Raw genomic sequence first — 27,847 nt, forward strand, 5'->3', positions numbered from 1 at the left:
CTTCTAGCTTTAACAAGGGGCTGGATGGCTTTTTAGCAAGTGAGGGAATACAGGGTTATGGGAAACAGAAAAGACATGCACAATGTATCAGAGGGTAACTTGCCCCAATTCTCAGGTAAGAAAAATGGCCAGAGGGAATCATTAATTTAAATCAATATCTTTAGGAACCTGCAAAACAGGTGTTAATTTATTTGCTTTAAATGTTAATAAGCAGCCAAAATAGGATGTAAAGTCAAAAATATTGTTAAGACGTGCAGACTCAGCCCTCTAGTGACCAAAAGAAAGAAACAATACTATTTAACAATTAAGTCTGCAACAAACAAAAAAATTAAAATGTAAATATTTTATTATAGTCCATTAAAACAAACCCCATGTACAAAGCCTTTGTGTCTGGTTCATGACTCCTTTAGGGCTCTGGCACATGGGGAGATTAGTCGCCCGCGACAAATCTCCCTGTTCGCGGGCGACTAATCTCCCCGAATTGCCATCCCACCTGCGAAAATGTAAGTCGCCGGTGGGATGGCACACGCTGCGCAGGCAACTTCGGCAAATCGCCGAGGTTGCCTCGCGAGGCATTTTCGGCGATTTGCTGAAATCGCGCCGCCACGTGTGCCATTCCACCGGCGACTTACATTGTCGCTGGTGGGATGGAAACTGATGGCAACTCGGGGAGATAAGTCACCCGCGAACAGGGAGATTTGTCGCGGGCGACTAATCTCCCCGTGTGCCAGAGCCCTTAGGAGCAGGAGAAACAATATCTTATCTAAAAGCAGTTCCATTGTGTAGTGCTGGCTCTTTCTGAAAGCACAGGATCAGGCACAAAGCACTGAGATGGCTGCCTACACACCAATATTACAAGTAAAAAATGGTTCAAGAATAAAAAAAAAAAATCAAATGGAATTCAGTGGAATGAATTATCAGCAGTCTCCAGATCTGACATTTAACTGGGCATACAAACATCAATATAGTTATTTCCAGGGCTGTGGAGTCGGTAGATAAATTCTTCGACTCCGACTCCTCAGTTTCTGATACTTCCGACTCCGACTCCTCTGTTTTTAATATGCTAATGTATTTTATACATTCATACAGTCAATGAAAAGCATGCTTCATGGTCACTCAACGTGTTTGTTTATGCACTGTGTGCATTGGATTTATACTTATAGCAGAGAAGTAATTAATTATGACTGTTTGTGACTGATTGGGACATTTAAACTTGCTTTATTTTTTATTTTTTTATTCCCATTTAAATTTAGGTACCCAAAATTGCCTCCGACTCCACAGCCCTGGTTATTTCTCATGAATTGATTTCAGTGTATTCATCAAAAGCCACTTAATATATCCAAAGCAATGATCCATAAAGACTAAATAAAATTGCTAGGCAGTTGACTGCACTGCCATATCAATTTTAATAACTTGCCATTAGGAAAACAAACATATTTTTGTTAACTGGGAAAGTGTCTAGTCCATAAATCAGGTTATTACTATGAATGCTTAAAACTTTCACACCCATACCAAACAGAGTCTTTAAGATTGAGCTCAATTTTTAGTCTCATTGAGATTCTCTTTCAAAATGATTTCTGTTCAAGGGAATGGCTATATCAGGCCTAGGCAGGTGAGTACTTTTATCAGAGCTGGGGCATAAGGATATCAAGCTTATAAGGACAGAAGGTGAATGGTGATATCAGGCCTAGGCAGGTGAGAGTTTTTATCAGGGCTGGGGAAGAGAGATATGAAGCTCATAAGGAGGCAAGGTGAATGGTGATTGTTTTTGTGCCTTTATTACTAGAAATGTTTTTATTGTCCCCAGAAGAGCCACCGTTTTCAGGAGACTTGTCGCCTGCTGTAGGGCAGATTTAACAGTGAGCAGCATATCTTCCCATGTGCCATCACCCTAAAGGGGTAACTTTGCATGACAAATAACTTAGAAGAGTAATTTGGATACAGAATGCAGATTTAGTGCTGAAAGGAAAATAACGTTAATGACCGAAAAGAGAAAAAAAAACTGTCTAATGGCACATGGGGAAATCTGTGTTCCGTTAGCATAAACCCACAGTGTCTGAAGAACTTGTCAGAAAAATCAGTCAACACCAAGATGTAAACAAACAAACCCCAAAAAACACAAAATATTAAGGGGTTCTCTACCCAAAACTGTAATGAAAGAAAATGTCATGTTAAGGGACTTTTCATTCTATATTAAAAAATCTTCTGTGGTTTTAAAGGTATTGAAACAAAAACGTATTTTTCTTTCACTATACAAAACAAAATCTGTTGTTGAATAGAGATGCATTAAATACATGTTCTAAATTACAATATACATTTAAAAACAAATAAATAAGGTTGAGGAGACTGCCTCATACAGACAAGAGCAAACAAAAGGAATTCTGTGAATGAATTCCAAACTCTTAAAAAAATCCCATTTATACATTTACATCATACCTCCCAACTGTCCCGCTTTACGCGGGACAGTCCCGATTTTGCCACCCTGTCCCGCTGTCCCGGATAGCTGCAGATCTGTCCCGCTTTTAAAGGTCTCTGCTCCCGTCACACGCACGTCTCCCCTTAGCGCCGCAGCTTCTGCGCCGCTCACTTCAGTTTTAACATAAAGCCATTCACAGTGCAGCAGCTGCGGCGCTCAAGAGACGTGCGTGTGACGTCATGAGGAGGAGAAGAAGAGCCCTGGGGCACAGCCGGAGGAAGCTGGTGGTGGTAGGAGCAGGGGGAGCCACAGAAAGCAGGGGAACGCTGGGGAGGACACTGGAGGAAGGTAAGGGGCAGCTGGAGGATACTGGGGGGAGCTGAAGGATGTTGGGGAGGATGTTGGGGGAGCTGAAGGATATTGGGGAGGATGTTGTGGGAGCTGAAGGATATTGGGGAGCATGTTGGGGGGAGCTGGAGGATGTTGGGGGAGCTGAAGGATGTTGGGGGAGCTGAAGGATATTGGGGAGGATGTTGGGGGAGCTGAAGGATATTGGGGAGGATGTTGGGGGGAGCTGGAGGATGTTGGGGCAGCTGAAGGGTGTTGGGGAGGATGTTGGGGCAGCTGAAGGATGTTGGGGAGGATGTTGGGGGTAGCTGGAGGATGTTGGGGCAGCTGAAGGATGTTGGGGAGGATGTTGGGGGAGCTGAAGGATGTTGGGGGAGCTGAAGGATATTGGGGAGGATGTTGGGGGGAGCTGGAGGATGTTGGGGCAGCTGAAAGATGTTGGGGAGGATGTTGGGGGAGCTGAAGGATTTTGGGGAGGATGTTGGGGGAGCTGAAGGATGTTGGGGAGGATTTTGGGGGAGCTGAAGGATGTTGGGGAAGCTGAAGGATGTTGGGGAGGATGTTGGGGAGCTGAAGGATGTTGGGGAGGATGTTGGGGGGAGCTGAAGGATGTTGGGGAGGATGTTGGGGGGAGCTGAAGGATGTTGGGGAGGACGCTGGGAGGAGCTGAAGGAAGGTAAGGGGCAGCTGAAGGATGTTGGGAAGGACGCTGGGGGGAGCTGAAGGATGTTGGGTGGATGCTGGGGGCAGCTGAAGGATGTTGGGGAGGACCCTGGGAGGAGCTGGAGGAAGGTAAGGGGCAGCTGAAGGATGTTGTTGGGGAGGACGCTGGGGGGAGCTGAAGGATGTTGGGAGGATGCTGGGGGCAGCTGAAGGATGTTGGGAGGATGCTGGGGGCAGCTGAAGGATGCTGGGAGGATGCTGGGAGGATGCTGGGGGCAGCTGAAGGATGTTGGGGAGGATGCTGCAGTGGGGAGCAGCCCATAGTAGGGGGACACTGTGGGAGGACCAGCAATGTTTTAGGGGGTCCCTGCTCTAGCGCCAATGCAAAACATAACACCTGGCTACCAATGTCTGTCATGAGTTTGTCATTAAATACAGGTGCCACAGTGCATAATGAAATCCTTAGGGCCACAATATGTCATAAAATGATTGGAGCCACCGTGTCTGTCTTCTGGTGCACTTTGTGTATGTTATGCTTTTCAGGTGTGTTTTTGTAAAATGGGCCTGTTTTGGGGGGCGTGGCCTAAAAAATTTTGCCGCGCTACGCGCAGCAGACATTTTTGTCCCTCCTTCTGCTTTTCAAATGTTGGGAGGTATGATTTACATATACATACATATATTAGGGTTACCAGATCACGTGACGATTCAGAGATGTCTAGAAAATCCAGTTAGAAGGGCTGCACTGGTAATTTCATTTAAATGCAGTCAGTGCAGCCCCACAACATACATGTCCCTAATTTAAATGTTTAAGTGATCTGGTGGCAACCCTAATATGTAATATGTCCTACTTGACCAATAAGCTACCTAATAAGCTTCAATCACGTGATCAAAGCGGAGACAAGTCAATTCATTCGCGCAAGGTCACAATCTTTAATACCTAAAATTCCCTCCACTACTGACTTTCACCCTAACAATCCCTTACGATCTATGCAGGAAGCAATTCGTCTGGAGAACGGCAGCGTCCATTGGCTGGCAGCGCCTTTCAAACGCCGGGAGAGTACGACTCCTGTTCTGCAGCACAGCGCCATGTTTAGACGCCCACAGAGCGATGCAGTGCGGGAGATGTAGTTCTACGTTAATCTCAATCCCTTAAGGAAGCGGAAGTGAAAAACTACAACTCCCTTCGGTACAAGTGCGTGTGGAGTTCTAAAGGAACACTTTCCTCTCAGCCGGGGAGGCAAATGATTGGCTCTTCGTAGGGGGAACGTCTTAAAGACACCGTAATATTTATATAACGTTGTACCTCCGTGTGGTCTTTAACTGGTCAAATTTTAAAGAGGTGTTCTTGCGTTTGATTATTGGTAACATGTATTTTTATTCTTCTGTTTATATTGATTTGTTTACTTAAAGAGCCCCATGACATTTCCAGTCCTGTTTGTACACGACTGCAATTAATTTTATGTAACTACATATAGTTTAAGTGCATTCTGTTGGACACTTGCTCCAATACCCTGTTATAGGCAATGTGTTTTCAATTCATACAAAAGGAAGGCAGGCCAGGTTCTGATAGCCAATTGCAACTACTGCACACTTAACAAATCTACTTTAGCTGTATGATTATCACTCTGAGTTTTCAGCCATAAACAAATTATTTTGGTCTGTAAAAGCTAAAGCTTCTTAGATGTAGCTTCTTCTTCCTGAGTCTTTTTGGTGCCCAGAATCCAAACTGTGTTAATACTTTGTTAGGTTTAAGGGGTAGTTTGCCTTTAAATTGACTTTATTTAACTTTTAAATGTAACTTTTAACTTTATGTAAATGTGAGCATTTGTATTTTGAGACTGCAGCTGGCCTTCTTTTTTTTATTTTTTGTGGATTTGGAATTTTGTGGATTTGGATTTTTGTTTACCAACGCTACAGTTTGGGATTCCGGAAGCTATCTGATTGCTAGGCTTTAATTCTCCCTAGCGACCAGGCATTGGGTTTTAATGAGAGACTGCTTAAATAGAAACAATTGTAACCCCTAGCTTGACTATGAAATAGTATGCTAGTATGGTCTAGAGCAGTGCTGTCCAACTGGCGGCCCGCGACCCCCCTCTGTGTGGCCCCCCACCTGTCTGGCTGCTTTGATAGTTTACCTTTGTGTAAGCTTTAAATGGTATCAGTACTGGCCCCCTGCATGGTTAACACCTCAGATTCAGGCTGTAAACCCCCTGTATTGTTTAAAATTGTAATCCCCTGTGTTGTTCACACCTTTTAATCCCTACATTGTTCACCCCCTGCATTGTTCACACCTCAGGCTCAGATGACTCAGACTGTAATCACCCACATTGTTCCCCTGTTCACACCTCAGACAGACTGTAGGAGCAGTAGAAACCCAAAAATAAACCCTGCACACTATAACAAGAATATATACTGAGGTGGTACTGCAATTAAAAAGTTTTTTTAATAGTTATTGTGCAAACTGTAGGAGCAGTGCCAGCATTGTGTCACTGTAGGCTGCCTGTGTGTGCCGTACACTGCCTTCCCTACCCTGCCTGTGTGTGCCATACTCTGCCTGCCCTATGCTGCCTGTGTGTGCCATACACACAGGCAGGGTAGGGAAAGCAGAGTATGGCACACACAGGCAGGGTAGGGAAGGCAGAGTATGGCACACACAGGCAGGGTAGGGAAGGCAGAGTATGGCACACACAGGCAGGGTAGGGAAGGCAGAGTATGGCGCACACACAGGCAGGGTAGGGAAGGCAGAGTATGGCAGGTTTTGCTGTACTACCACCATTAATATGGCTATGGTCATGCGATAACATGGATGTGGTTTCAAGTGGGTGTGGTTTTAAAATGGGGAGTGGTCAAAACTAGCTTCCATTATCGGCCTTCCACCAAGGAGGCCAGAAAAATTCCGGCCCTCTGTGCCACAGAAGTTGGACAGCACTGGTCTAGAGCATGAGGTACATGTGACTCTCTTACAGGATGGGCCTTCGCTATATGGAAGAGACCATGGGTCCCTACACAATGAAAAAGAATCACAATAAAATTGTAGCTTTTTTTGGCTGACGGGATTAGTGACGGGTAAATACCCTTCCTATAAAAAAAAGTGTGCTTACAGGTCAGACTCTCAATAAAGACTTGTCTGCAAATCAGAATGTACCACATGTACAGAATATACAACTTATATGTGCCCGAAGCACAACTCAAATGTGCCAGAAGCGAGTTCTATATTATTCTTGCACAGCAGAAAAAGCAAAACTGCTTTTCTTACATGCTCAATAGCAGTTTTTTTTTTGTTTTTCTTTGCGTGTCTGAAATATCTTATTTCCATCTATGAACATCTTATTCATGTTGTGAGTCCATTAATGAATGGTATGAGGAATATTGAGCTGTGTCTGACGTAACTATATAGTCCAAGAGAACTTTTTAGTCCACCAGAAGGTTTTACTTTTAGAATTCTCTTTTGTGTTCTTACAAATGCATCTGACTTGCATCTATTAAATTGCATGCTAACATGATTTTTAGCAATGTGACCATTTCCATACTGCTAATATTACTGAACAATCCATCCCTTGGTTGGTATCTCCACCAATGCAAAAACATGAACACAGCTTGTTTATATGTTAACAATATGGATGTAGCACATTGGCACCCCGTTAGCATATTGAATTCAGTCAATCTCCTTAGACTTACCTGTCATCAACCCTACAAATGTTCAATATGTGGCCGGCATAAAACTGAGTGACTGGGGCTCATGACAAGGGGATCATGAATAGTACTGCTGGCTGTGAGAAATGTTACAACTATAAATATTTCCTTAGTTTCCCTTTAGGACTCATAAGGCTGCTGTCCATGGCTAGCAGTAAGGGTCCCTACACACCAGCAATTACAACTGCGGATTTGTGCCAAGACTTTTTTGTGTAATTGCAATTGTAAGAACCTGTGCAACAATAAAAATAACATGGTAAATGTTTGGAGGCCTGGATTTGGCCAGCCCTATAATATATATATCAAGAGGGTGTGCCCACACTCATCTGTTGCGGTGCTGGTCCTTTCTAGGGATGCACCGAACCCAGTTTTTCAGGGTCGGCTGTCATTATGCTGTTTTAAAAATACACGTTTTTTTTCACAAGAGAACTCGGTGTTGCTGGTCATTTCTACAGTGTGTGTGTATATATATATATATATGAAAATCTTTTTTTCACAATTATAGATACACTTTGAAATATCAGCACAGGTCTTTAGCTTTTTTTTTTAATATATATTTTAGATAAAATTGCTAATCATGAGGCAGACTAAACGGAAGCGGGGAACTTCTCCTGTCTTGGGTAAGTGCAAAGCAAATATACTCTTTTTGGGACTTTTTAAATTAGATAAACATCTGGGCAGAGTCCTGTATTTAAGTATCGCGCTTATTTAAGGGCAAATAATAGATAAATGTATATAATATATAATAACCTTTTATTAAAGCTAGATGCAAGTCACGCAAAACATCCAAAAGTAATTCGCAATATGTAATATTCAAAAAAGTGAAAATATGATGTAAAAAGGTCCTTTAAAAGGCATTGGGGAAATTCACAAAAATGGTAAAGGAAAATGTCACACAAAATTGTCATTTGTGTACTTATTCACAGATCAATTTTCCAGCATTTTTCTGCCATGAATTTTTAAAGACATTTCTACGCCAAAATATATCTGGAAAAAAGTTGATAGGTTGATTTAGCTTAAAGAAATTTTTTTGGCACACAAACCACATTTAAACAGCGCAATAATGACAGTTTTTGTATACCACACTTTTTAAAATTTACCAGCATTACAACAAATCCATAAAACTATAAGATAACTTCTGTAAATTTGCCAACTGACACTTTGAGAACTGTCCACTTACTGACTTTGAATCCCCCATAGTGTCACAACAGAATTACCTTCTTTAATGTAATAGCTTTATTAATGTTTTGCTATTTTGTTCATATTTCATATATTTATATAGTTTAGAAGTTGCATGCATGTTTGCCTCTGCTCCTTATGTATTTCACTCTTATTTTAAAATCAGCCAGAGGCATTCCAAGCAGCAGCATACAAATATTAGTGAGCCATTCAGATATACAATATGTGATCCTATCTAGTATAAATAAATTTGAAGCAACTGGACTTGTTTAGTAATCATTGAAGACGTTTCACTACTCATCCGAGCAGCTTCTTCAGTTCAACTGACTGGTATGGGAAGTCCTCAGCATATATACTCTTCCACTAATCCAATCACAATGGCACTATGTAACTCTTCAGAAAGGTGACATCTGAAACTCACAGAGGTGTGAATGCTGTGGAGTTACTTTGAAAGGATTACCCAAGTATCATGCAACTTAACAGAGGCGGGGGACTTCGACACCATCTGTCTGCTACATACAATGCTGTTCTAACATCTGTACCCCGGCAGTTTCAGAACTCTTCACACATCCATTCATGCAACTCTAACAAGTAACACCTGTTTGAAGAGTTGCATGATACTTGGGTAATCCTTTCAAAGTAACTCCACAGCATTCACACCTCTGTGAGTTTCAGATGTCACCTTTCTGAAGAGTTACATAGTGCCATTGTGATTGGATTAGTGGAAGAGTAAATATGCTGAGGACTTCCCATACCAGTCAGTTGAACTGAAGAAGCTGCTCGGATGAGTAGTGAAACGTCTTCAATGATTACTAAACAAGTCCAGTTGCTTCAAATTTATTTATACTAGATATACCATGACCTGGATGAATGAAAATCTTCATAGACATAAATATGTGATCCTATTTCCTACTTTGTCTTGTAGGACAGTGGCTCTTTTGAGTGCATACACACAATGTGATGATAGGCAGACCTTGGTGCCAATCAGCTCACTCGAGGTCCACCTGTTACAGCTCTGCGTGCAATCATAAAGGCAGTTTACATTTAGTTCTATCAGAAGCAGTTACAGACAGACAAAGGTTCTTTGATTGCCGCTGTCCCCAGCAGACAGCAGCGGTGATCAAAACACTGTGTGCCATTAGCTTAGTGCAGCAATTGTTATGATGTTGAAGTAAGCAGGTGAAAACATCTGTTGGCCAAGGCTATTTGAGCTCTGTATTGGCCCAGTACTGTGACCCATGATCCTCTCAGCCCTCTACAGCCTACCGTTTGGGTAGCCAAATTGGGCAAAGATGGTCTTGTTTGGGAACCTTTTCTATGAACAGCCATCTTCAGTCATTCTATCATTGTTTTATTTCCTACACAGAAGAACCAAAGGAGGTTACTGAAGGTGCAGAACAAGACCGTAAAAGCATCACCAAGCATAAAAAACATAAAGCTGTAAAGGCTAACCCAAGAGAGAAGAAACCCCAAGAAGAGTACAAATGTTGGCTGATGAAATCAGAGCCAGAGACCAGAATAGAAAAAGGACTGGATATGAAGGTAAGTGGACATCAATAAGAATTTATTTAAAAAAAAAAAAGTAAGTAAGAAAAGATGCTAAGAAGGGCAAGCACGGTCCATGTATTATGATGGATGGCCATCCTTTTAGCTGACATAAAGACAAGACAGACAAAGACAATGTATAATACTCCATGAGCTCCAGACTTATGCCTAAAAATCATGCCATTATTTCATACTACTACTCTAGACATAAAATAACCCATTCAGTTCTCTGTAAAAACCCATGGTATTTTATGCTGATTTTCATTTATTTATGTAAAGATGTTTGTATTCAAAACCAGCTGTATTATTGTTTGCAATAATTGCGTTTACATTGCTGAATGCTTTAGAATCTGCTTTCCCTATACAAATTTAGCACATCTTTAAATATTTATCATATCTCATTCAAACTGATAACATTATTTTATTGTATTGTAACACCAAGGTACGCATGTTTTTTTGGCCTAAAGCTGGCCATACATGCACAGATATAATCGTACGAATGGTGGTTTCGTACGATGTTCGTCCGACTTTCGTCCCGATAATTGTTGTACCATGACGATTGGTCGTTTAGTCGATCGGTCAGGTTAAAAAATTTCTGTCAGATGACGATAAAATCTGTGCATTTATTTTGTATCGGATGATAACTTGGACGACCCATGACGTATGTTTGCCCTGATAACCTATGACATGTATTGAAAATTGTGCGCGCGTAGAAACGTACGTACGTTATACATACGTACGCGGACCTTTGCCAACCCTGTATTTCTTGCTACCTAAATTACCCTATTTCTATATTATTGGACTAGCTAACAATGGAATCCTGCTGCAGGGGTGGTTCACCAAGTAAACTTTCTCTAGCAACTTTTCAATTGGTCTTCTTTAGTAAATGAGGGGTTGCTAACCAACTAAATTAAAGTCAAGGAAATTTGGTGTGGTACAACAAATAGAATGTGTTTATTTTGGTACCATTTTCTAATATGTCCTTTGTTTCTTTCACAAACACAAAAAAAATATGAAAATATATAAAAAGAAATTATTTAGAAGATCTGCACAAAATATTTCAAAGATAAAAGATCTGCACTTAAAAGATCTGCATTTAAAATTTGGAGAAACATGAAAACTATTCGGATTTTTTTTCAATTTCGTCAATAATTTCGGTGATTTCTTGTTCCAGCAATATTATGGCTTCCTCTGCACACTGTATAGCTTTCTTTGCAACTTGGAAACGATCAGCACAGCTTCTCAGTTTACTCTGGTAGTTGGTTTTTTTTGCTAGTTTCCTTGTTGGATTCATCATCCAAACCTTAAATAAGATACACACATTAAAATATATACAACTAAACAAACCCTAGTCCAAAGACCACCCATCTATGCACAAACCTGATATGGGCAGCGTGTCTTGCGAGGAGCTGTGGGGCTCTTCAGTGTTGTCTGTTTTCTGAGATTCAAAACTCACATCCAAAGCCGCATCTGTAGTGGAGTTATTCTCTTCAATGCCTTCTGTAAGGTCAATAGCAGTATCCTGAGTATTTTGGTTAATATCAGTTGGTTGTCCTCTTTTTCTTTTCATAGCAAGAAGTCTTGCTCTCTTGATTTGTTCTACAAGAACACACAGTTATTAAAATATAACACATAATAAACAAGTTATGATGAGCTATTACAGGAACAGAGACAACACTGCAGAGAAGGAAAACACAGTGAGAGAAACAAAGAAATCACAACACATCCATTTAAACAGGATATGGAGAAGCTGTATCAGGAGAGTGAGTGAATGCAGAAGGGAAAAGTACAGAGCAATACAATCATTATAATACAAACGTTAAAGTACGGTGACGAATTAGCGAACAAACTTTCGTCCGGATGCACCATTAATTATATTATAGCATTTTAACTTACTTTTCTTTATAGTCCGATGAATACTTTGTAACTGCTCTTCCTCCCTCAACTTCAGATCTGACCAGCACTTCTGCAGTTGGTCTTTAGAGCGCAGCACGCCAAATTTGGTTTTCAGTCCTTCAATTACTTTATTTAGAATATTATCTTTTCGGGTATTTGCCCGATGGTATACAGCTTTTTTGGCATCATAGTCATGCTTCTCTAGGATTTGTACCATGTATACCATTTCTGCACGACTCATAGGTGTAGCTCTGGTCATTGTTGTAGCAGCCCTCTCTGTAGCAGGCTCTCCATGAAGAAGACGAGAAGAACTGGCGCCAGAACCCGTGTGACGTCAGCGTAAATTACGTAGTATCGCGTGTCGTTCCGAAAATACTTTGTGTTCAGGGAGTGTGGCGTGTGTTCAACCGATCGTTCGTGTTCGTCCAAACGAAACCGTATTTTTTTCCTTGAAAATTACGTTTTAGCATTCAGGTGAGTGTGTTTGAAATCAGTATTTGTTATTTGTAGCATATGGTAATTTTTCCTGTTAAAAAAAGATTGTTTAAAAGATTGTTTAAAACATCGTTCGGACGAATGTTTGAATGTGTACTATGAATATGTGAACTCCTATAGACTGTATAGAATGTTTTTAACAATAGCCCACTACTTTTTTCAGTTACAAACTTTTTGTTTTAAGTTATGGTTGCTGTTTATTTGTACTAAGTTAAATTCTATCTTGATAACATGTTAATGGTTTAAATTTGTTTTTTAGTTCTTTCATAACTTTTGCACTTTTAAAAAAAAAAAAAAAATTATAAAAACTACTTTATAGAGAAAAATCTTCAGCACACCACTTACATACATATTCTCAGAGGGTTCTTGACTTCCACGGCCGCTCCAAAGCCTTTTTTCCATATATCTTTGCAGTAGGGAAGAAGCACACCAGTGTGTCGCCAATGTCTTTAAATCATTTATTTGCAGAAATGAACAAAAATAATTTAAAGGTATTGCCGACACACTGGTGTGCTTTACTACTTTAGTAACCCAGTGATTTGTCACTTACATTTCATTGTGAAGTATGTATGGTACCTATACCAGAATATGCTTTTGTGACCATTGTTTTGATAGTATATGCTTTTTTTCCCAGGATAGCAGAAAAATTCATGAATCCTGACTTCTTGAAAGAGTTTATAGAGGCTTACCATGCACAACCTTGTCTGTGGAGAGTAAAGTCAGTGGAGTATTCCAACAGACAAAAAAGAAAGGACGCTTATGAAGTTCTTGTGGAACTATGCAAGAGGGTCTATCCCTCTGCAAATATTGACTTTGTTAAGAACAAAATTTCAAACATAAGGACTGTGTTTTTCAATAAAATGTCATAAAATGTCAATAAAAAAGTCATCGATAAAATCGGGTGCCTCAACGGATGAAATATACACCCCAAGACTGTGGTACTATGAGCTCCTTTCTTTCACAGTGGATCAGGATGTACCGCGAGATTCGATTTAAAATTTTGAAAGTCAGTCAGAAATAATAGAATCAGCATATGGTGCAACAGAAGAGGGTAAGGAAAACATTCCTATACCACTGGAACAAGCATCATGGGTAAATAAGCTGCAACATTGAAAAAGGTTACATGTTCTTTTGGTTGTCATGTTTTGTTTTATAACCATATTTTCAATGTTTCCTTTCAGAGTTTGCATTCTAAAAGCAATGACCGTGAGGAGCCAGCGCAGGCCTCAGAACGATGTCAGAGACCAGTAGCAAAGTCAAAAAAGAGAAAAGCACAACAGGAAGATGCAAACAGCAATTTTTTAAATGAAGCAGTAGCTATGCTTTCAAAACCGGATGATGAACTGGATGCCTTTGCATTTTTTGTGGCGTCTAAATTGCGGAGGATGAGCGAAGCTCAGTGGCTCAAATGTGAGCTGTTAATAACAGACTTACTACACCGAGGGCTGCAAAGTGAGCTTTCCAGTAGCACTACAATAACCACCAATTCTTTACCCATGGTACCACATCCACCACCTCAATTTTGGACCCACTACCCTCAATACTCACCTCATACATACCCTAATAATCCAGCTTCCTTAACCCCCTCACCAACAAACAGAAATATCCCCTTCTTCAATAGCCCTTCCCCAATAAACTCTGAAAATAGTATACAGTTCCAGGAAAACAATTTAGATTCGAGCAGGTACACTCATTTATAATATTTGCTCATATTGAGTTAAACTGTGCACTTGTGTTTACACTGCACTTTTTTTTCTTTTTGTTTAAGTTATGGTTGCTGTTTATTTGTACTAAGTTAAATTCTATCTTGATAACATGTTAATGGTTTAAATTTGTTTTTTAGTTCTTTCATAACTTTTGCACTTTTTAAAAAAAAAAAAAAATTCTAAAAACAACGCACTACAATAAAAGTTTGTAAGTTTCAACAAACGAATTGTTTATTGTGTAATTGGTATAGAATAACTGGTTTATTCACATTTCAAAAATATTTGCAAACAGGTAAAACTCTTTAAACCATATGAAATTGCCAGTCAACTTTGCCAACACCATTGAAGTACTGTAGATAATTTTCTCTGTTGGTTTTAGCATCATTTGATGTGTTTCTTGTTTGTGAACTTTGCAGTTGTAGAAGCCTGTTGCTTTCATGACGTCATTCAGCTGGTACTATGGTCCCTACTTGAATATCCTCATGGTCCACTATGCTAACAGGGGATAAGAACCATGATTGTTCTTGCGCAGGAAATTATGTAGAACACAACAGGAAAGAACAACAATATCAATTTTCTCTGGGCATAAATTTATAGAGGTGTGGAAAATACAAAACAATTTGCCAGGATTCCAAACGCGTTTTCAACAACTCGCCTAGCTCGTGACAGTCTATAATTGAAGATCTTTCTTTCAGGTGTTAACACTTTCTGCGGAAACTGTTTCAAAAGGTTTTCATGTAGACCAAAAGCCTCATCAGCAACAAATACAAAATTGAGCCCTTCCTTGGTCTCCTCATTAGTTGGCAAATTCAATTGTTTGCTCTTGAGTTTTTGATTGAAATGTGTTTGTTCAATAACACCACCATCAGATAGTCTTCCATTCTTACCAATATCAACCATAATAAATTCATAATTTGCGTTCACAATAACAAGCAATACAATACTAAAAAAGCCTTTGTAATTGAAAAAATATGAACCGGAATTTGGTGGTGGGTTTATACGAATGTGCTTCCTATCTGCACCGCCACAGTTTGGGAAATTCCAATAATCATTGAACTGTTGCGCAATTTGCTTGCCACTCTTCAGAAGTCTGAGGAAACTGTAAAAAAAATAAAATAAAGTGACTATATGTTTATATATCAACACATATACAGTATATATCATCAACTTCCAAATATGCATCAACTTCCTAATATATTGTGGTATATTAAAGGCAAGTATATTAAGGGCAAGTATATTAGAGGAGAAGGAAAGGAAAAATCTATTAAGCACACTATTAAATAGTACTACTATTGCCGTGTAAAAACCCTATATTCCTGGCTTGCCTAATGAAAGAATTACAGAGATACACATACTAGAACTTACATGCTTGTTTCAGTGAACAAGCCAGCTCCCCGCTCCTGTTACAAAGATTCTGCAGCTCCACAAACCCCCCCCGCTCCTCCCCGCTACTGCCACAAACCCCCCCCCAAGCTCCACAAACCCCCGCTCCTGCCACAAACCCTTGCCGCTCGCAACACCTGCCCCCCCCCGCTTCCCCCTCCTGCTTGTCACAGAGCTTGGCGACGCTGCATCGCCATGGCAACCGGACGCTTCTGCCCTCTGCGCATGTGCCGCCTGCAGTAACAAGTCGCTGAGTCTTGGAGGAGCGATGCATTATGGGAATCTTCTCTACCTAGCTCAGCGTTTTTTTTCTCAGTTTGGCTTCTGATCTTCTGAACGGGTGAAGTATGGGGAGACTTAAGGGCACTATTGAGAGAACTGAAGGTATGCCTGCAGCTTGGGATTAACTCTTTATTAGCCTTTCCTTCTCCTTTAAGGGCAAAACCAGAAGTGCATGCAGATAATATAAACTGGTAAAAAGGCACTCCTTGCAGTGGCAATTGCATACCGCTAGCTTTGAAAACACTGCATTTAAAGGTATGGTTGCATTCACTGTGTATATATAGATTGATAGATAGTGCTTCATTGTTATTTCAAAACTTGCTAATTAATTATTAAATATTATATATATTATATAAACACTATACCTTTAAATACTCCCCCTTCAGAGCTTCAACAATGGCATTGTATGTTTCAGGGATAATAATTCCTAGAGCTTGAGCAGAAATTCCTGTTGAGAATTTGAGATCTTCAAATGACTTCCCAGTTGCCAGAAACCTCAAAGTTGTAATTAGCCTTTGTTCTGCTGAGATAGATTTTCTCATTACCGTATCTTGTTTTTGAATAAGTGGACCCACCATCTGGAGTAGGGATCTGAAGCATGATTCAGACATCCTCAGATAATTTTTGAAATCATCAGGGTTATGAGCTTTCAACTCTTGCATTAGTGCCATATGAGACAAAGTTTCACGCTTTAAAAGCCATTGCTTACTCCAACATGAACTCTTTCTCTTCTTCTCCTTCTCCTGATATGCTGATGCCAATACTATTACAAGTGCTGCTCTGTATTTTGCACTCATAAATAACAGACTCATGGTCAGCAACCACGATACCTCGTGCACACACGGAAGATCATTCGTGCAACGTGTGCGTCCTTTTGTATAGCGCCGTACTATAGTACGTAATTTCCGGGGTCAACAGTTACCTACGCCACTACTGGTTCCGGGGCATAAAGTTCGTATGACTATTGTCAGTGAGTTTGTGGTGAGAAAATCGTTTGATTTGTGTTTTATCCAACTATGATCCTGCTGTTTTGATCTGACTGTTTATGCAAGATCGTTGAAGTTTAAAGGAGATGTCAACCCTTATTTTAATTTCACTTTTAATGGATAGGGCACCTTACCCCCACTTAAACCGCATAAGTGCCGCTCCCTCAATCTCCTCCTACAGTCTGCACCACTGCATTCTTTTCTGCTCCGTTTTGCATGTCACCCGGCGGCCATTTTGCCGAGTGACATCATCGAGAGCGCGCGCCTGACCTCTTCAAGGATTTTTTTTTTCAAGCTTCTGCTTTTTAAATCAAAGCTGTACAGACAGCTTTTTCCTTAAAATGAAACTGTTAGGGCATTAAACAACAATAAAATTAAACAGAAATGAAGTGTACATTGCTTAAGTATTTCAGCAAACATTGTTTAAGCTTGCAAGACTCACTTATAAAATGCCTGCAGATCAGATTGAGCTGTGAAAAGGTTAAACTTTCCTGCCTGCAGTCAGAAGAACGTGTTCCAAGAGAGGGAGCAGAGAGCTCTTGTTTACAAAGGCAGAGTTAGTATAGCAACTGCCTATGAGATCGGCTCATTGGAGGATTGACTGTGGGTGTGGTATAAGGATTTAGTATATCTGAATAGTGGACTTGGCATGTTCTAGGTTTTTATGCACAAGGTTGCAGGACTCCAAGTTAGGTTTGCTGTGACGCTGTTTATCTATTATTCTGGCAGGTCCGTAATTTACTTATAACTAGGTTATAGATGTATGTGCTGAAAAGTTTGACAAGGTGTCTCATATAATTGGCAAAGGTTTTTTTTTCCCAGTAAAGTAGGGATTTATGGTGTGCGTGATTTTTTTTTTTTCGCACAGGTTGTCAGAAAAAAAAAGTGTGCTTGTAGCCTGTGGTTGTTTAGACTTGTTCTTGGGCATTCAGCTTTTTGTGTTTGAGCTATGGTGATTCAGGCTAGTTTCAGTATTTCTCTGGTTATGGATAGGACTTGTGCTGTTGGTATAGCGAACTGAGGTGCTGGGTGACTGACAGGGCGCATGATAAAACTTGTGGTGTGTGATGAATCCATGAGATGTTTGTATCCCTAAACAGAAATGGGTGAGTAAAGTACAATTTAGGGGTATATTTGGGGTGATAGTACCTATGACTTAACAGATCCAGAGAGTAGTTCTTCATGTAGAAAAGCAAGATTGGCATCCCTGAATAGCTGAAGGTGTCGGCTTTCAGGAAGAATATAGTTTTTTTTGGGGGGGGGCATTTTACAGGTGGGGAGGTTAAAGTAAAAAACTGCAAGGGATGCATAGAGTGCAGCCCCAATATTATGCATTTTTCGGGTGTTTGGTGGCCATGTATTTATGTGCAACCACATATGGGGTATAATTTTATTAAGGGGAACTTGCTAATTGATATTAAGCAAGTCTTTGATAGTTGCCATTGAGATTTTGGGGAGAAATCTAACTTTATATCTCTCTTCAGACTAAAGCGCAGCTTGCATAAGGAACTGCAGCAACAAATTTGCCTGTAGAAAACCAAGAATGGTGTCTCTAAATAGCTGAAGTTGTGTATTTTTAATCAATCTATATAGTTTATAGTGTTTTTTTCACAGGTAAGGGGCAATTTTGTCTGAAAAACTTTGAGATGTGCACATAAATTGCAGCCCCATTATTATGCATTGCCCCTATTTTGGGGTGTTTGGTGGCTACAGGTATGGAGGTGTATAGACTAAAAAACTGCAGGTAGTGCACATAGAGTGCAGCCCCCACATTTTCAGCTGAAATTGCCCTTATGCATTGCCCCTGTTTTGGGGCATTTGGTGGCCATGCCTTTATGTGCACCCATATATATATATGGGGTATTGTTCTATTCAGGGGAACTTGCAGATTGATGTTTAGTAAGATTTTGGTAGTTGCCATGGAGATTTTGGGGAGAAATCTAGGTTTGTATCTGGTTTTTCCTTGATTTCTGACCAAAGTGCTGAATTCTGCAAGGGCCTGCGGCCCCAATTTTCCATGTAGAAAGAGAAGAGTGGTGCCTGGTGAATAGCTGAAGGTGTTCACTTTTCAGAAATATATAGTTTGTGGGGGTTATTTCACAGGTAGGGGGATTAACACTGAAAAACTGCAGGTAGTGCACATAGAGCGCAGCCCCCAAATTTTTAGCTGTAATTGCTCTTATGCATTGCCCCTGCTTTGGGGTGTTTGTGGCCACCTCTTTATGTGCATATGGGGCATCATTTTATTCGGGAGAAGTTTGTCTTTCAAATTTGCCTTGGTTCAAAAATTTTTAGGAGATTTTTTTTGTCAAATCCACATTTGATCATGTGTCCAAGTTTTAGAAAAAAAACAAAAATGCAAAAAAAAAGCTCCAAATTTCGCGATGCACTGACAAAAGGTATTTGGCTTTTGAGTGAAAACTAGATTGCACCTAGAAACCTGAAGGCCTGTAGTTTCTAAAGATACCAAACATGAGGGGATATTTTAGATTTACATATAAGTTATGCTACATCAACTGTTACAAGTGCTTTTCCACTTTGTTCTGGTGTGATATTGTACAAAGTACTGCTTTAGTTTGGGGGTTACCTCTGGACAGGAACAGTGGGTTACCACCACATATTTGGTATTGTTGGACTTGGGAGTATCAGGGCTTTTACAAACAACAAAAAAATGTGTGTAAAATCAACTTTTCTATGGAAAACAAAATCAAAATATACAGACATTTTTCATAATTTTATTTTTTTTGTTTACATATTTCACCCAAAATACACATCATATCTCCAGAAAAGTTATAAAATTCAGTGTGTATGTTGAAGCCCAATTAGTAACGAAAAAAACAATATATAATTTCCCTAGTTTCATGGAGGTTTTCCTACCAAAAAACATTGTTAAAGTGAATGAGTACAAAATGCTTAAAAAACGTCTGGCACTGAGGGGAACTGAAATGCGAAATTCTGTTGGCACTTGAAGGGTTAAAGGGTATTTCATATAATTAAAAAAGCAGCTCAGTACATTTTCTGAAATAAATATCAGTTTTATTCTGAGAAATCGTTTGCGAAACCTAGAGCTCCATCTGTACACTTGTTATTAATAATTTTAAGCTGCATATTCTGGTATTGTGAAGAAGGGAAGTGTATCGTGCCTTTAAAATGTAAACTTTAATCCTAATTAATGGGATGGAGTTATCTTTGTTACGCTATACTACTGTATATTTTTGTCACAATCATCATTCAAAGGTTTTTGAAAACCGTTTTAATAGAAAATGAATGGTTAATGATTGTGCAATGATGCAGTAATATAGCAAATAATCTTTGATTCTTATATAGCATACAGTTTTTGCTGGGTATCGCCGTGTGCATGGATGAGGGCAAATGGCTCTATATGGGTAGTATTTTTTGAGGTGTGATGGTTTAAGAGTAGATAAAATTGTTATCCATTCTGTATTGCCCTTTGCCTGACATGTGATTAATCACTTGACATGTAGAAAAAGAGCCAGTCTTTACCTTGTGTGTACATCCCCAGCAAAATGTGATGCATACTTTTTCAGGCAATACCCTTGAGATTCAATCTGCTTCCCACTAAAGTCCATGGGAAGTGATTTGCAGTGGTCTGTTGATATAAGAAGCAGCAATGAAGATGCCTTGGTACCATTTCCCTTACTATGCAATGGAAGTTTGAATAGTGCTAAGTTGTTCAAGTAGGTGTACTGTTTACACAGGGTGGATCTTGAACCATGTGCATTTTTTAATTGTAATCTGCCCTGTGTGCCCAGTAACTGGTGGGTGCCATTGAAGTCAGTGTCACAGAAAATGCCACATGAGGTATTTGCCTTGAGCAGTATTTGGGACTCTGGATTTGGGTTACCATCCATCCCCGAGCACCGGGTATTGACCCTGTTTAGGAGCTGCTGTCCCTGTGCAAATTTGTCCCCGTAGGCTGCCCCCGTCTGGAAAATAAGGCACCGTGACTCCCCGGGATTGTCAGGCTATTACACAGCCACCTAAGCAGGTCCTTCAGCATGGAGGACTTTAGTGTGCAAATTGGCCAAACCTGAAGCAGCTCCCTTGTAAACTGAATTACTTTGTGCCCAAGGAGTTTTTACTGATCACTTCTGGCTGGCTCCTGTGTCTCCCATAACTGGATCCCCCCTTTGCTCCTCTCCTGCACAGAACACGCAACTAAGGCAGAGGAAAGGAATGCAGCTTAAAGCAGCAACAAACACTAACTTTTTATAACCTGCTGCTTGCCCAGTAAGTTTCTGTCACTTGCATATTTCACTCAGTTCTGACTATTATACATGGAATTGCTACTGTATTCATTTATATATTTACTGAGGGTATATCTGTAAAATGGGGAGTGGTTTATCGGAAGGGACAGGTCTCCCAAAGTGGGTGTGGCATAAACATGCTGCAGCACGTTTTGCACGCCGCCATTTTTACCCCCTGTCCCCGGATTTAACGCTGAAAATCTGGACACCTTACTATGGACATATGCAGTGCCATCTACCTGAAGATGTGATCTTGATTTTATTTTTATTTTTTCTTTTAGTTTGGAATTGAAGATTTAATGGCACAGCCCAGCCAGACAGCTTGCTGGGATGGCGTCAGGAATTATCAGGTATATCCAAGCAATGAAAGGGCAAACAATACAGACTATTATGTTTATGTTAAATTTAAGATAACTGCAGTTAGTGGATTTCTAGCAAAATTACACTTATTAAATGCCAGCAGAGCAAAAAAAATAAAGAAAAAATATTGCTTTGTGAGTCCATTATACCCAGTCTCATCACATTATTTATAATAAGATAGATGCACTGGTGTTATCGTTTCTGTTACTGGCAGAGTGCTTATTGGTTGTGGTGTATTTTAGTCAAAGATCAACGAAATCAACAAAATATGACCCAAAAGAGGGATATAAACACACAAAATCTAAAATGTAATTTCAGGAATTTGCAATATATCACAAATGTGTTTACACAAATGTGTAAATGTAGTTGTTATTAGTAACATAGTAAGTTGGGTTTGAAAAAATACACATGTCCATCACGTTCAACCATAATGCCTATATATAACCTGCCTAACTAATAGTTGGTCCAGAGGAAGGCAAAAAACCCCATCTGAAGCCTCTCTAATTTGCCGCAGAGGGGAAAAAATTCCTTCCTGACTCCAAGATGGCAATCGGACCAGTCCCTGGATCAACTTGTACTAAGAGCTATCTCCCATAACCCTGTATTCCCTCACTTGCTAAGAATCCATCCAGCCCCTTCTTAAAGTTATATAATGTATCAGCCAGCACGACTGATTCGGGGAGGGAATTCTACAACTTCACAGCTCTCACAGTAAAAAATCCTTTCCGAATATTTAAACGGAACATCCCTTCTTCTAAACTGAGTAGGTGCCCTTGTGTCCGTTGGAAGGACCTACTGGTAAATAAAACATTAGATATGATCCCCTTATATATTTATACATAGTTATCATGTCACCTCTTAAGCGCCTCTTCTCCAGTGTAAACAGACCCAACTTGGCCAGTCTTTCTTCATAACTGAGACTTTCCATTCCCTTAACCAGCTTAGTTGCCCTTCTCTGGACCCTCTCTAACTCAATAATGTCCCGTTTGAGCACTGGAGACCAAAACTGAACAGCATATTCTAGATGGGGCCTTACCAGTGCTCTGTAAAGGGGAAGAATAACCCCCTCCTCCCGTGAATCTATACCCCTTTTAATACAGCTCAAAACTTTGTTTGCCCTTGCAGCTGGTGCCTGGCATTGCTTGCTACAGCCAAGTTTATTATCTACAAGGACTCCAAGGTCCTTCTCCATTATGGATTTGCCTAGTGCAGTCCCATTAAGGGTATAAGTGGCTTGCATATTTTTACATCCCAGGTGCATGACCTTACATTTATCCAAATTAAATCTCATCTGCCACTTAGCCTTATTGTCTGTCCCCTTCCATTCTCTGTAGTGATGTAGTGTAGTAGTAATGAATGTTGTGCATTCATGATAGGAAAAATTATCGGAATATAGGTTGTATTTTTTTTTAAAGAATAAAAGAGTCTAAAATTTGGTTTACTGCTGAAGAAGATATTGCCACTTTCAAACAGGGATAGTGGTTTATCATATTTCTGTCATATTTCTTTCTCTTACAAAGCAATAGTGCTGTCCTTTACAGAACAGATCCTAGATGTCTTTATAAACGCATTGTTCACATAATTGTCTCAAAAGTTTCCTGTTTTAGAATAGATTTACAGCACTAAATCAATTTGGTGGCTGGACATGATTCCAGAAATGTAAATAGCTTATTTTGTCCTTTTAAACTAGTTTTCACAAATCAAGAACCCCTTTATCTGTTATGGGCTGAACAACCCAATGTTATAAAACAAAAACAGGCCTGCCAGGGATCTATCAGTTAGAATCAGTCTTCAAGGGACTATGTTAGGTGTCACCTTTCATGTTTGCTTAGAGTTTGATCAGTTAACAGTATAAAACAAAACTCACATGTTTTCATGATACAGAGTACAGAGCAGTACTTAAGGAAATGGTGTGAGAAATCCCTTTCTTACAGTAGGTTGTGATTTGCATGTTCTTGTGGTGCAGCAACCACATACCATTGCAAAGATATTGAAAGGGCGATATTCAGATAACCTAACACCAGACCAAAGAGGCTTAAAAGCCAAACCACACAACAGGGTAACTGTCATATTGTACATATAATGCTTTCAGTGGTGGGAACCTTGTGCATATCTGTTACAAACCCCCCCCAACCCTGGTGAAAGCTGAAATTCCATTTTCTTTAATCAGATTTCAATTTCTGATCTTCTGGTACAGGTATGGGACATGTTATCCAGAATGCTTGGGACCAGGGGTTTTCCAGATAAGGGATCTTACCATAATTTGGATCTTCATAACTTAAGTCGGCTAATGTAATATAGTTTAGTGAGAATGTGTGACAGCAACTCAGAGGTCCCCCCACATAACTGTACATTTTATTTTATTTTTGGTGGGGGGGGAGGGGTTGTCCTGAAATGAAGCCAAGGGGCACAGGGTGTAGGCTGTTCCTGTATATTCTTACTTAGGTTTATTAAAATTATATTTTACCAAGGCTCGTAACTTCATGAGAGCAATGAAGATTGGGCAGCAAGCTTTTTTCTACCACAGTAACTGCAAAGAGCCAGGAATTGCTGGCATTGTGCAGGTAAGTTAACTACTAGTTGATTAACTTACATTTACCACATTATACCCTATCTTAGTATAACCCCCCCACTCATATTTGCAAAAGTCACTGGCCAATTGTCTCATGAATTGCAAAACTATGCAGCAGACTTGTCTGTAGGCGATTGGGTTCTACACCACGAAATTCCATCCTAGTGTTGCAAGTGCAGTGCAAATTGATATTTACTTGTTTGTGAAAGCACACTCAATTTGTTAAATATATGATTCATAATATACCTATTGTAATATTTCAATAAATGCCTGTGATTCATTTTTATTGAAAATTAACAATTTCTGATTATATTCAGATTGTAAAAGAATCTTATGTGGACCATACTCAGTTCGACCCAAAAAATCCACATTATGATGCCTCTAGCAGCCAGGATAACCCTAAATGGTCTATGGTGAGTATAAGATTCTTTTATACTATATGTACAACAACAAATATTTTATGTAGAGATCTAAAAATATATATTTTGTGTTTATAATGTGGTGCATGAGTCCATATTGTCATTGCATAAAAGAAGCAGTTGTTGTGAGGAGGTGGAGGTATTAAAGGTTCTGAATGCTCTTTGCGTGTTTGTAAGAGTGATCAGCTTGCACAAAGTTTGTGGAATGGGCAAAGAGGTTTCTCTGGCCCAAATCAATATCTGACTAAAAGTAGCAGCTACTATATTTGATATGCCTTGTCTTAAGGCAATAGTGACACACTATCACAGTCAGAATGAGAGTTCTCAAGATTTCAGCTGCAATTGCTATGTGCCTAGGTCTTTGCAGTCTTCGGTACCTTTATATTCAAGTACAGGGACTAAAACAAACACAAAAAGAATGCTATGTGGGAGCTGTACGCTCAAAATTAAAGAGTACTTAAATGTTGGGAAAAGGAAAACTGACTATAGATTGCCATAGACCAACTATCCCAGAATGCAGGTGGCCAAATTGGAGCAGATCCAGTTGTTGGCCCAGGGGCTCAACAATCAGATCATACTGCAGGAGTACAGGGACCCATCGGCTGATAGCCATATCAAAGTACCAATTTTTTGCTTAATATCGGTCACAATTTTTTGCTTAATATCGGTCAGGCAGGCAGTCCAGAGCCAACATACATGGGCTGATAAGCTGTTGATTTAAAATGGAGGGACCGAGCCAGCAATTATAAGCCTATGCATTGCTTAACATATCCTTTCTGTTGGGTGTCTTCAGTCTCAAAATACAATAAGCTCCTGCCTTTTAATGTCACATTTTCAAATATATGGCAACAAAGAGACATGAGAGCAGTTCAAACTAATTTCTGCAACTGCACTTTGGTTTGAGTAAGCTGACTCATTATTGGTCTACTTTTGTTTTTGAGTCTAATCCTTATTTCTCTGTAGGTCTGCTAAGTGAAATGCATTCTAAAAGTGCAAACGAATATTTGAGGGTTTTTTTTTTCTTGTTTCCCATGTGATGTCTTAACTTAGCTTTTCTGCCATCTAGTGGGCGCATGGCATACGGTACCTTGGTAACCAGTGATCAGTTAGGATGTAAATGCCAAGGGATGGTTAGGTTCTGTATGTCATGTGTTCCTACAAAATTTCCTATAATCCTGCCTTTTTTGTTTTGTACTGAAAGTAATGTAAATTTCTACTACACTGTTAGGCTTCCCTCACATAGGAATTTTGGATTGCAATGGCCCTCTTAGATAATCCAAGTATCACCTGCACTTGCTGAAAGCCGGCAATCAAGCTATCAAATTTTTCATTCAGTGTTCTTGTGTCATCATTTGCAAATTCACATTTTACACACACTGTCTTTTAATTTCAGAGGTTTGGATCAGAGAGCTTAGGTTTGTGTATCCCTTAAACTGTATTGTACTAACTGAAAACTATTGGGCCTAAAGTATTTAATGCAGGTAAACATTTTGGCACTACCTTTTCCTATTGTGTATTCACATAAACAACGCTGCTTTTTATAGTATACTATCATATGTAGTTAGCAAAGTCTTTTTTTTTTCTATTTGTTACCAAAATAATTATTTCTTCCCTTTTAGGTGGATGTCCAGTTTGTACGGAAGTTAAAGCGTTACATTCCTCTGGCGGAGTTAAAGAAGCTTCACCTAAATGACAAATCATCAGGGGGCCCTCTAAGGAACATAGCTTTGTTTACAAGAGCAAGGCTCTCTGTGCAGCCTTTGACCCAAGGTGAGTAGTTTTGAGATGTCACTGCTTCAATTTTAAGCCAATAGGAAAGTCAGTATAAAAATTGCATGTTAATATTGGCATCTGCCTCAAGCACTTGCACTTGGTTTTAGGATGACCATAAGGATATTAATGCAAGGCATGCAGATATAACAAAATAGGTCTCTACAAGAAAAGAGCATTTGTTCATTTGTGTATACATGATGTGTATTAATTATGTAAAGCCAATTAAATGGCTTAAGATGGGGTTTATTGTTCTCTCTCTCTATATCTATCTATCTATCTATCTATCTATCTATCTATCTATCTATATATATATATATAGATAGAGATATATATATAGATAGAGAGAGAGAGAGAGAGAGAGAGAGGGGGGGGGGAGAGAGACAACATATTTCTGAAGTGCTTTACAGATATCATTCATATTAGGTGATAAGAGTCTAAAGGTGGCCATACACGCACCGATATTATCGTACGAAACCTCGTTTCGTACGATAATCGGTGCGTGTATGGCATGTCGGCGAGTCGACCGATATCGCAGGAAGCTGCTGATATCGGACGACTCGCCGATCGGACCAGTTTGAACATTTTGATCGGGCGCCATAGAAGGCGCCTGACCAAAATTCTCCCTTCAGAGCTGAATCGGCAGAAGGAGGTAGAAATCCTATTGTTTCTACCTCCTTACCTGCCGATTCAGCCCTGAATGGTGTGTGGCGGATCTTACGATGTTTCGTGCGACCGATGGTCGTACGAAACATCGTCAGATCGCCACATGTATGGCCACCTTAACACATATACTGTGGTCAGTTTAGTCAGAAGCCAACCAACCTGCCTGCCTGTATGTTTTTGGAAATGAAATCAAGTGCTATAAAATAAAAGCAAATGACCATATCATCCACAATCTTTAATTGATGCAGCTACATTCAAAGTATTTATTCAAAGAAGTACAGGTATCGGACCCCTTATTTGGAAACCCATTATCCAGAAATTCTGAATTTACGGAACGCCTGTACCTTGTATTTGATCCCAACTATAATTCTTAATTCACCTATGAACTGACTTTCAGTATAATGTAGAAGTAATATTCAAAGACAATTAGAAGTTGTGCTTCATTTTTTATAGTTTTTAAATGATTTCGATTTTTTGTTCTGCAGCTATTTTGTTTGAAATTCCAAAAAAAAAAAAAAAAAGCCCAAACAAAGTAGTTGCTAATAATAAAATTCTGGAATAATATAAGTATGCTACATGCAGATATCTTCTAGTCAAGGACAGGCCCCCATTTTATTGTTTTAATTATTTTACCTGACTAGAAGATTCTTTTTTTTTCCACTAAAAATTTTATTTTCATATTCAATTTGTCTTTGCACAGAGGAATTTGATTTTATTTTAAAGTTAGAAGATCAGAAAGACATATAAGGCTTGATGAGGCAACGTGAATCCTTGCTAAAGTCACCTGAATGAACATCATTCCATTTTCCTTTGTATCTGTTGTATTGTCTATGTTGTTTCTTTCACTTTTTAAATAAACAAATGGTACACTTTGTATGTTAAAGTCTGCCATCTTTATCATTTGTAGGAAACAGCATATGTTGTTATTCTATTATATTTCCATATATCAAACCACTAATGTTTATATAGATGCCCAGGTCAATACACAGTTACATCATTATTTCAAAAATTTATCATAGGGATATACAAACAGGCAAGCCATATATTTCATATAGAAACTGCACACACTTTCAGTTTGCAAACACAGACATGCTTTAGTTTTATGAACAGGTCCCTTCATGTGGGTGAACCGAAGCTCATTTATTAACACTGGGCAGATTTGCACCTGGTATTTAACGCTTGAAAACCAATCTAATATTT

At 39.5% G+C, this 27,847-nt stretch overlaps 2 protein-coding genes and 1 long non-coding RNA gene across 8 annotated transcripts in view; 2 read left to right on the forward strand and 1 right to left on the reverse strand.

Annotated features, from left to right (window-relative positions):
* The window catches only part of acad8 (acyl-CoA dehydrogenase family member 8), a 32,913-nt gene extending 28,379 nt beyond the window's left edge, over positions 1-4,534 (reverse strand). The window contains exon 1 of the mRNA XM_002937981.5: positions 4,410-4,534. Coding sequence (XP_002938027.1) covers positions 4,410-4,515 — 106 coding nt within the window. The 5' untranslated portion in view covers positions 4,516-4,534. The remainder of the gene's footprint in view (positions 1-4,409) is intronic.
* On the forward strand, positions 4,530-27,521 carry thyn1 (thymocyte nuclear protein 1). 6 transcript variants are annotated; one of them, XM_012965841.2, is made up of 8 exons: positions 4,530-4,619; positions 7,683-7,740; positions 9,666-9,841; positions 21,142-21,210; positions 23,692-23,784; positions 24,110-24,205; positions 25,831-25,981; positions 27,348-27,519. In XM_012965841.2, exons 2-8 carry the CDS (start codon positions 7,698-7,700, stop codon positions 27,392-27,394), a joined length of 675 nt encoding a protein of 224 aa, XP_012821295.1. In that variant the 5' UTR covers positions 4,530-4,619; positions 7,683-7,697; the 3' UTR covers positions 27,395-27,519. The 6 variants fall into 6 exon arrangements, with proteins under 6 accessions (XP_012821295.1, XP_031760554.1, XP_012821294.1 ...); XM_031904694.1 differs by having other exon boundaries at positions 4,533-4,613; XM_012965840.2 differs by lacking the exon at positions 4,530-4,619 and adding an exon at positions 4,626-4,707.
* LOC108648170 lies at positions 9,850-15,217 on the forward strand. The gene is made up of 3 exons (XR_001924917.2): positions 9,850-12,214; positions 12,870-13,327; positions 13,417-15,217. It is a non-coding gene; the product is annotated as an uncharacterized LOC108648170 (long non-coding RNA).
* Positions 27,522-27,847: the final 326 nt, after the last annotated feature.

Source organism: Xenopus tropicalis, chromosome 7, assembly GCF_000004195.4.
Source record: "Xenopus tropicalis strain Nigerian chromosome 7, UCB_Xtro_10.0, whole genome shotgun sequence".
NCBI lineage: Eukaryota > Metazoa > Chordata > Amphibia > Anura > Pipidae > Xenopus > Xenopus tropicalis.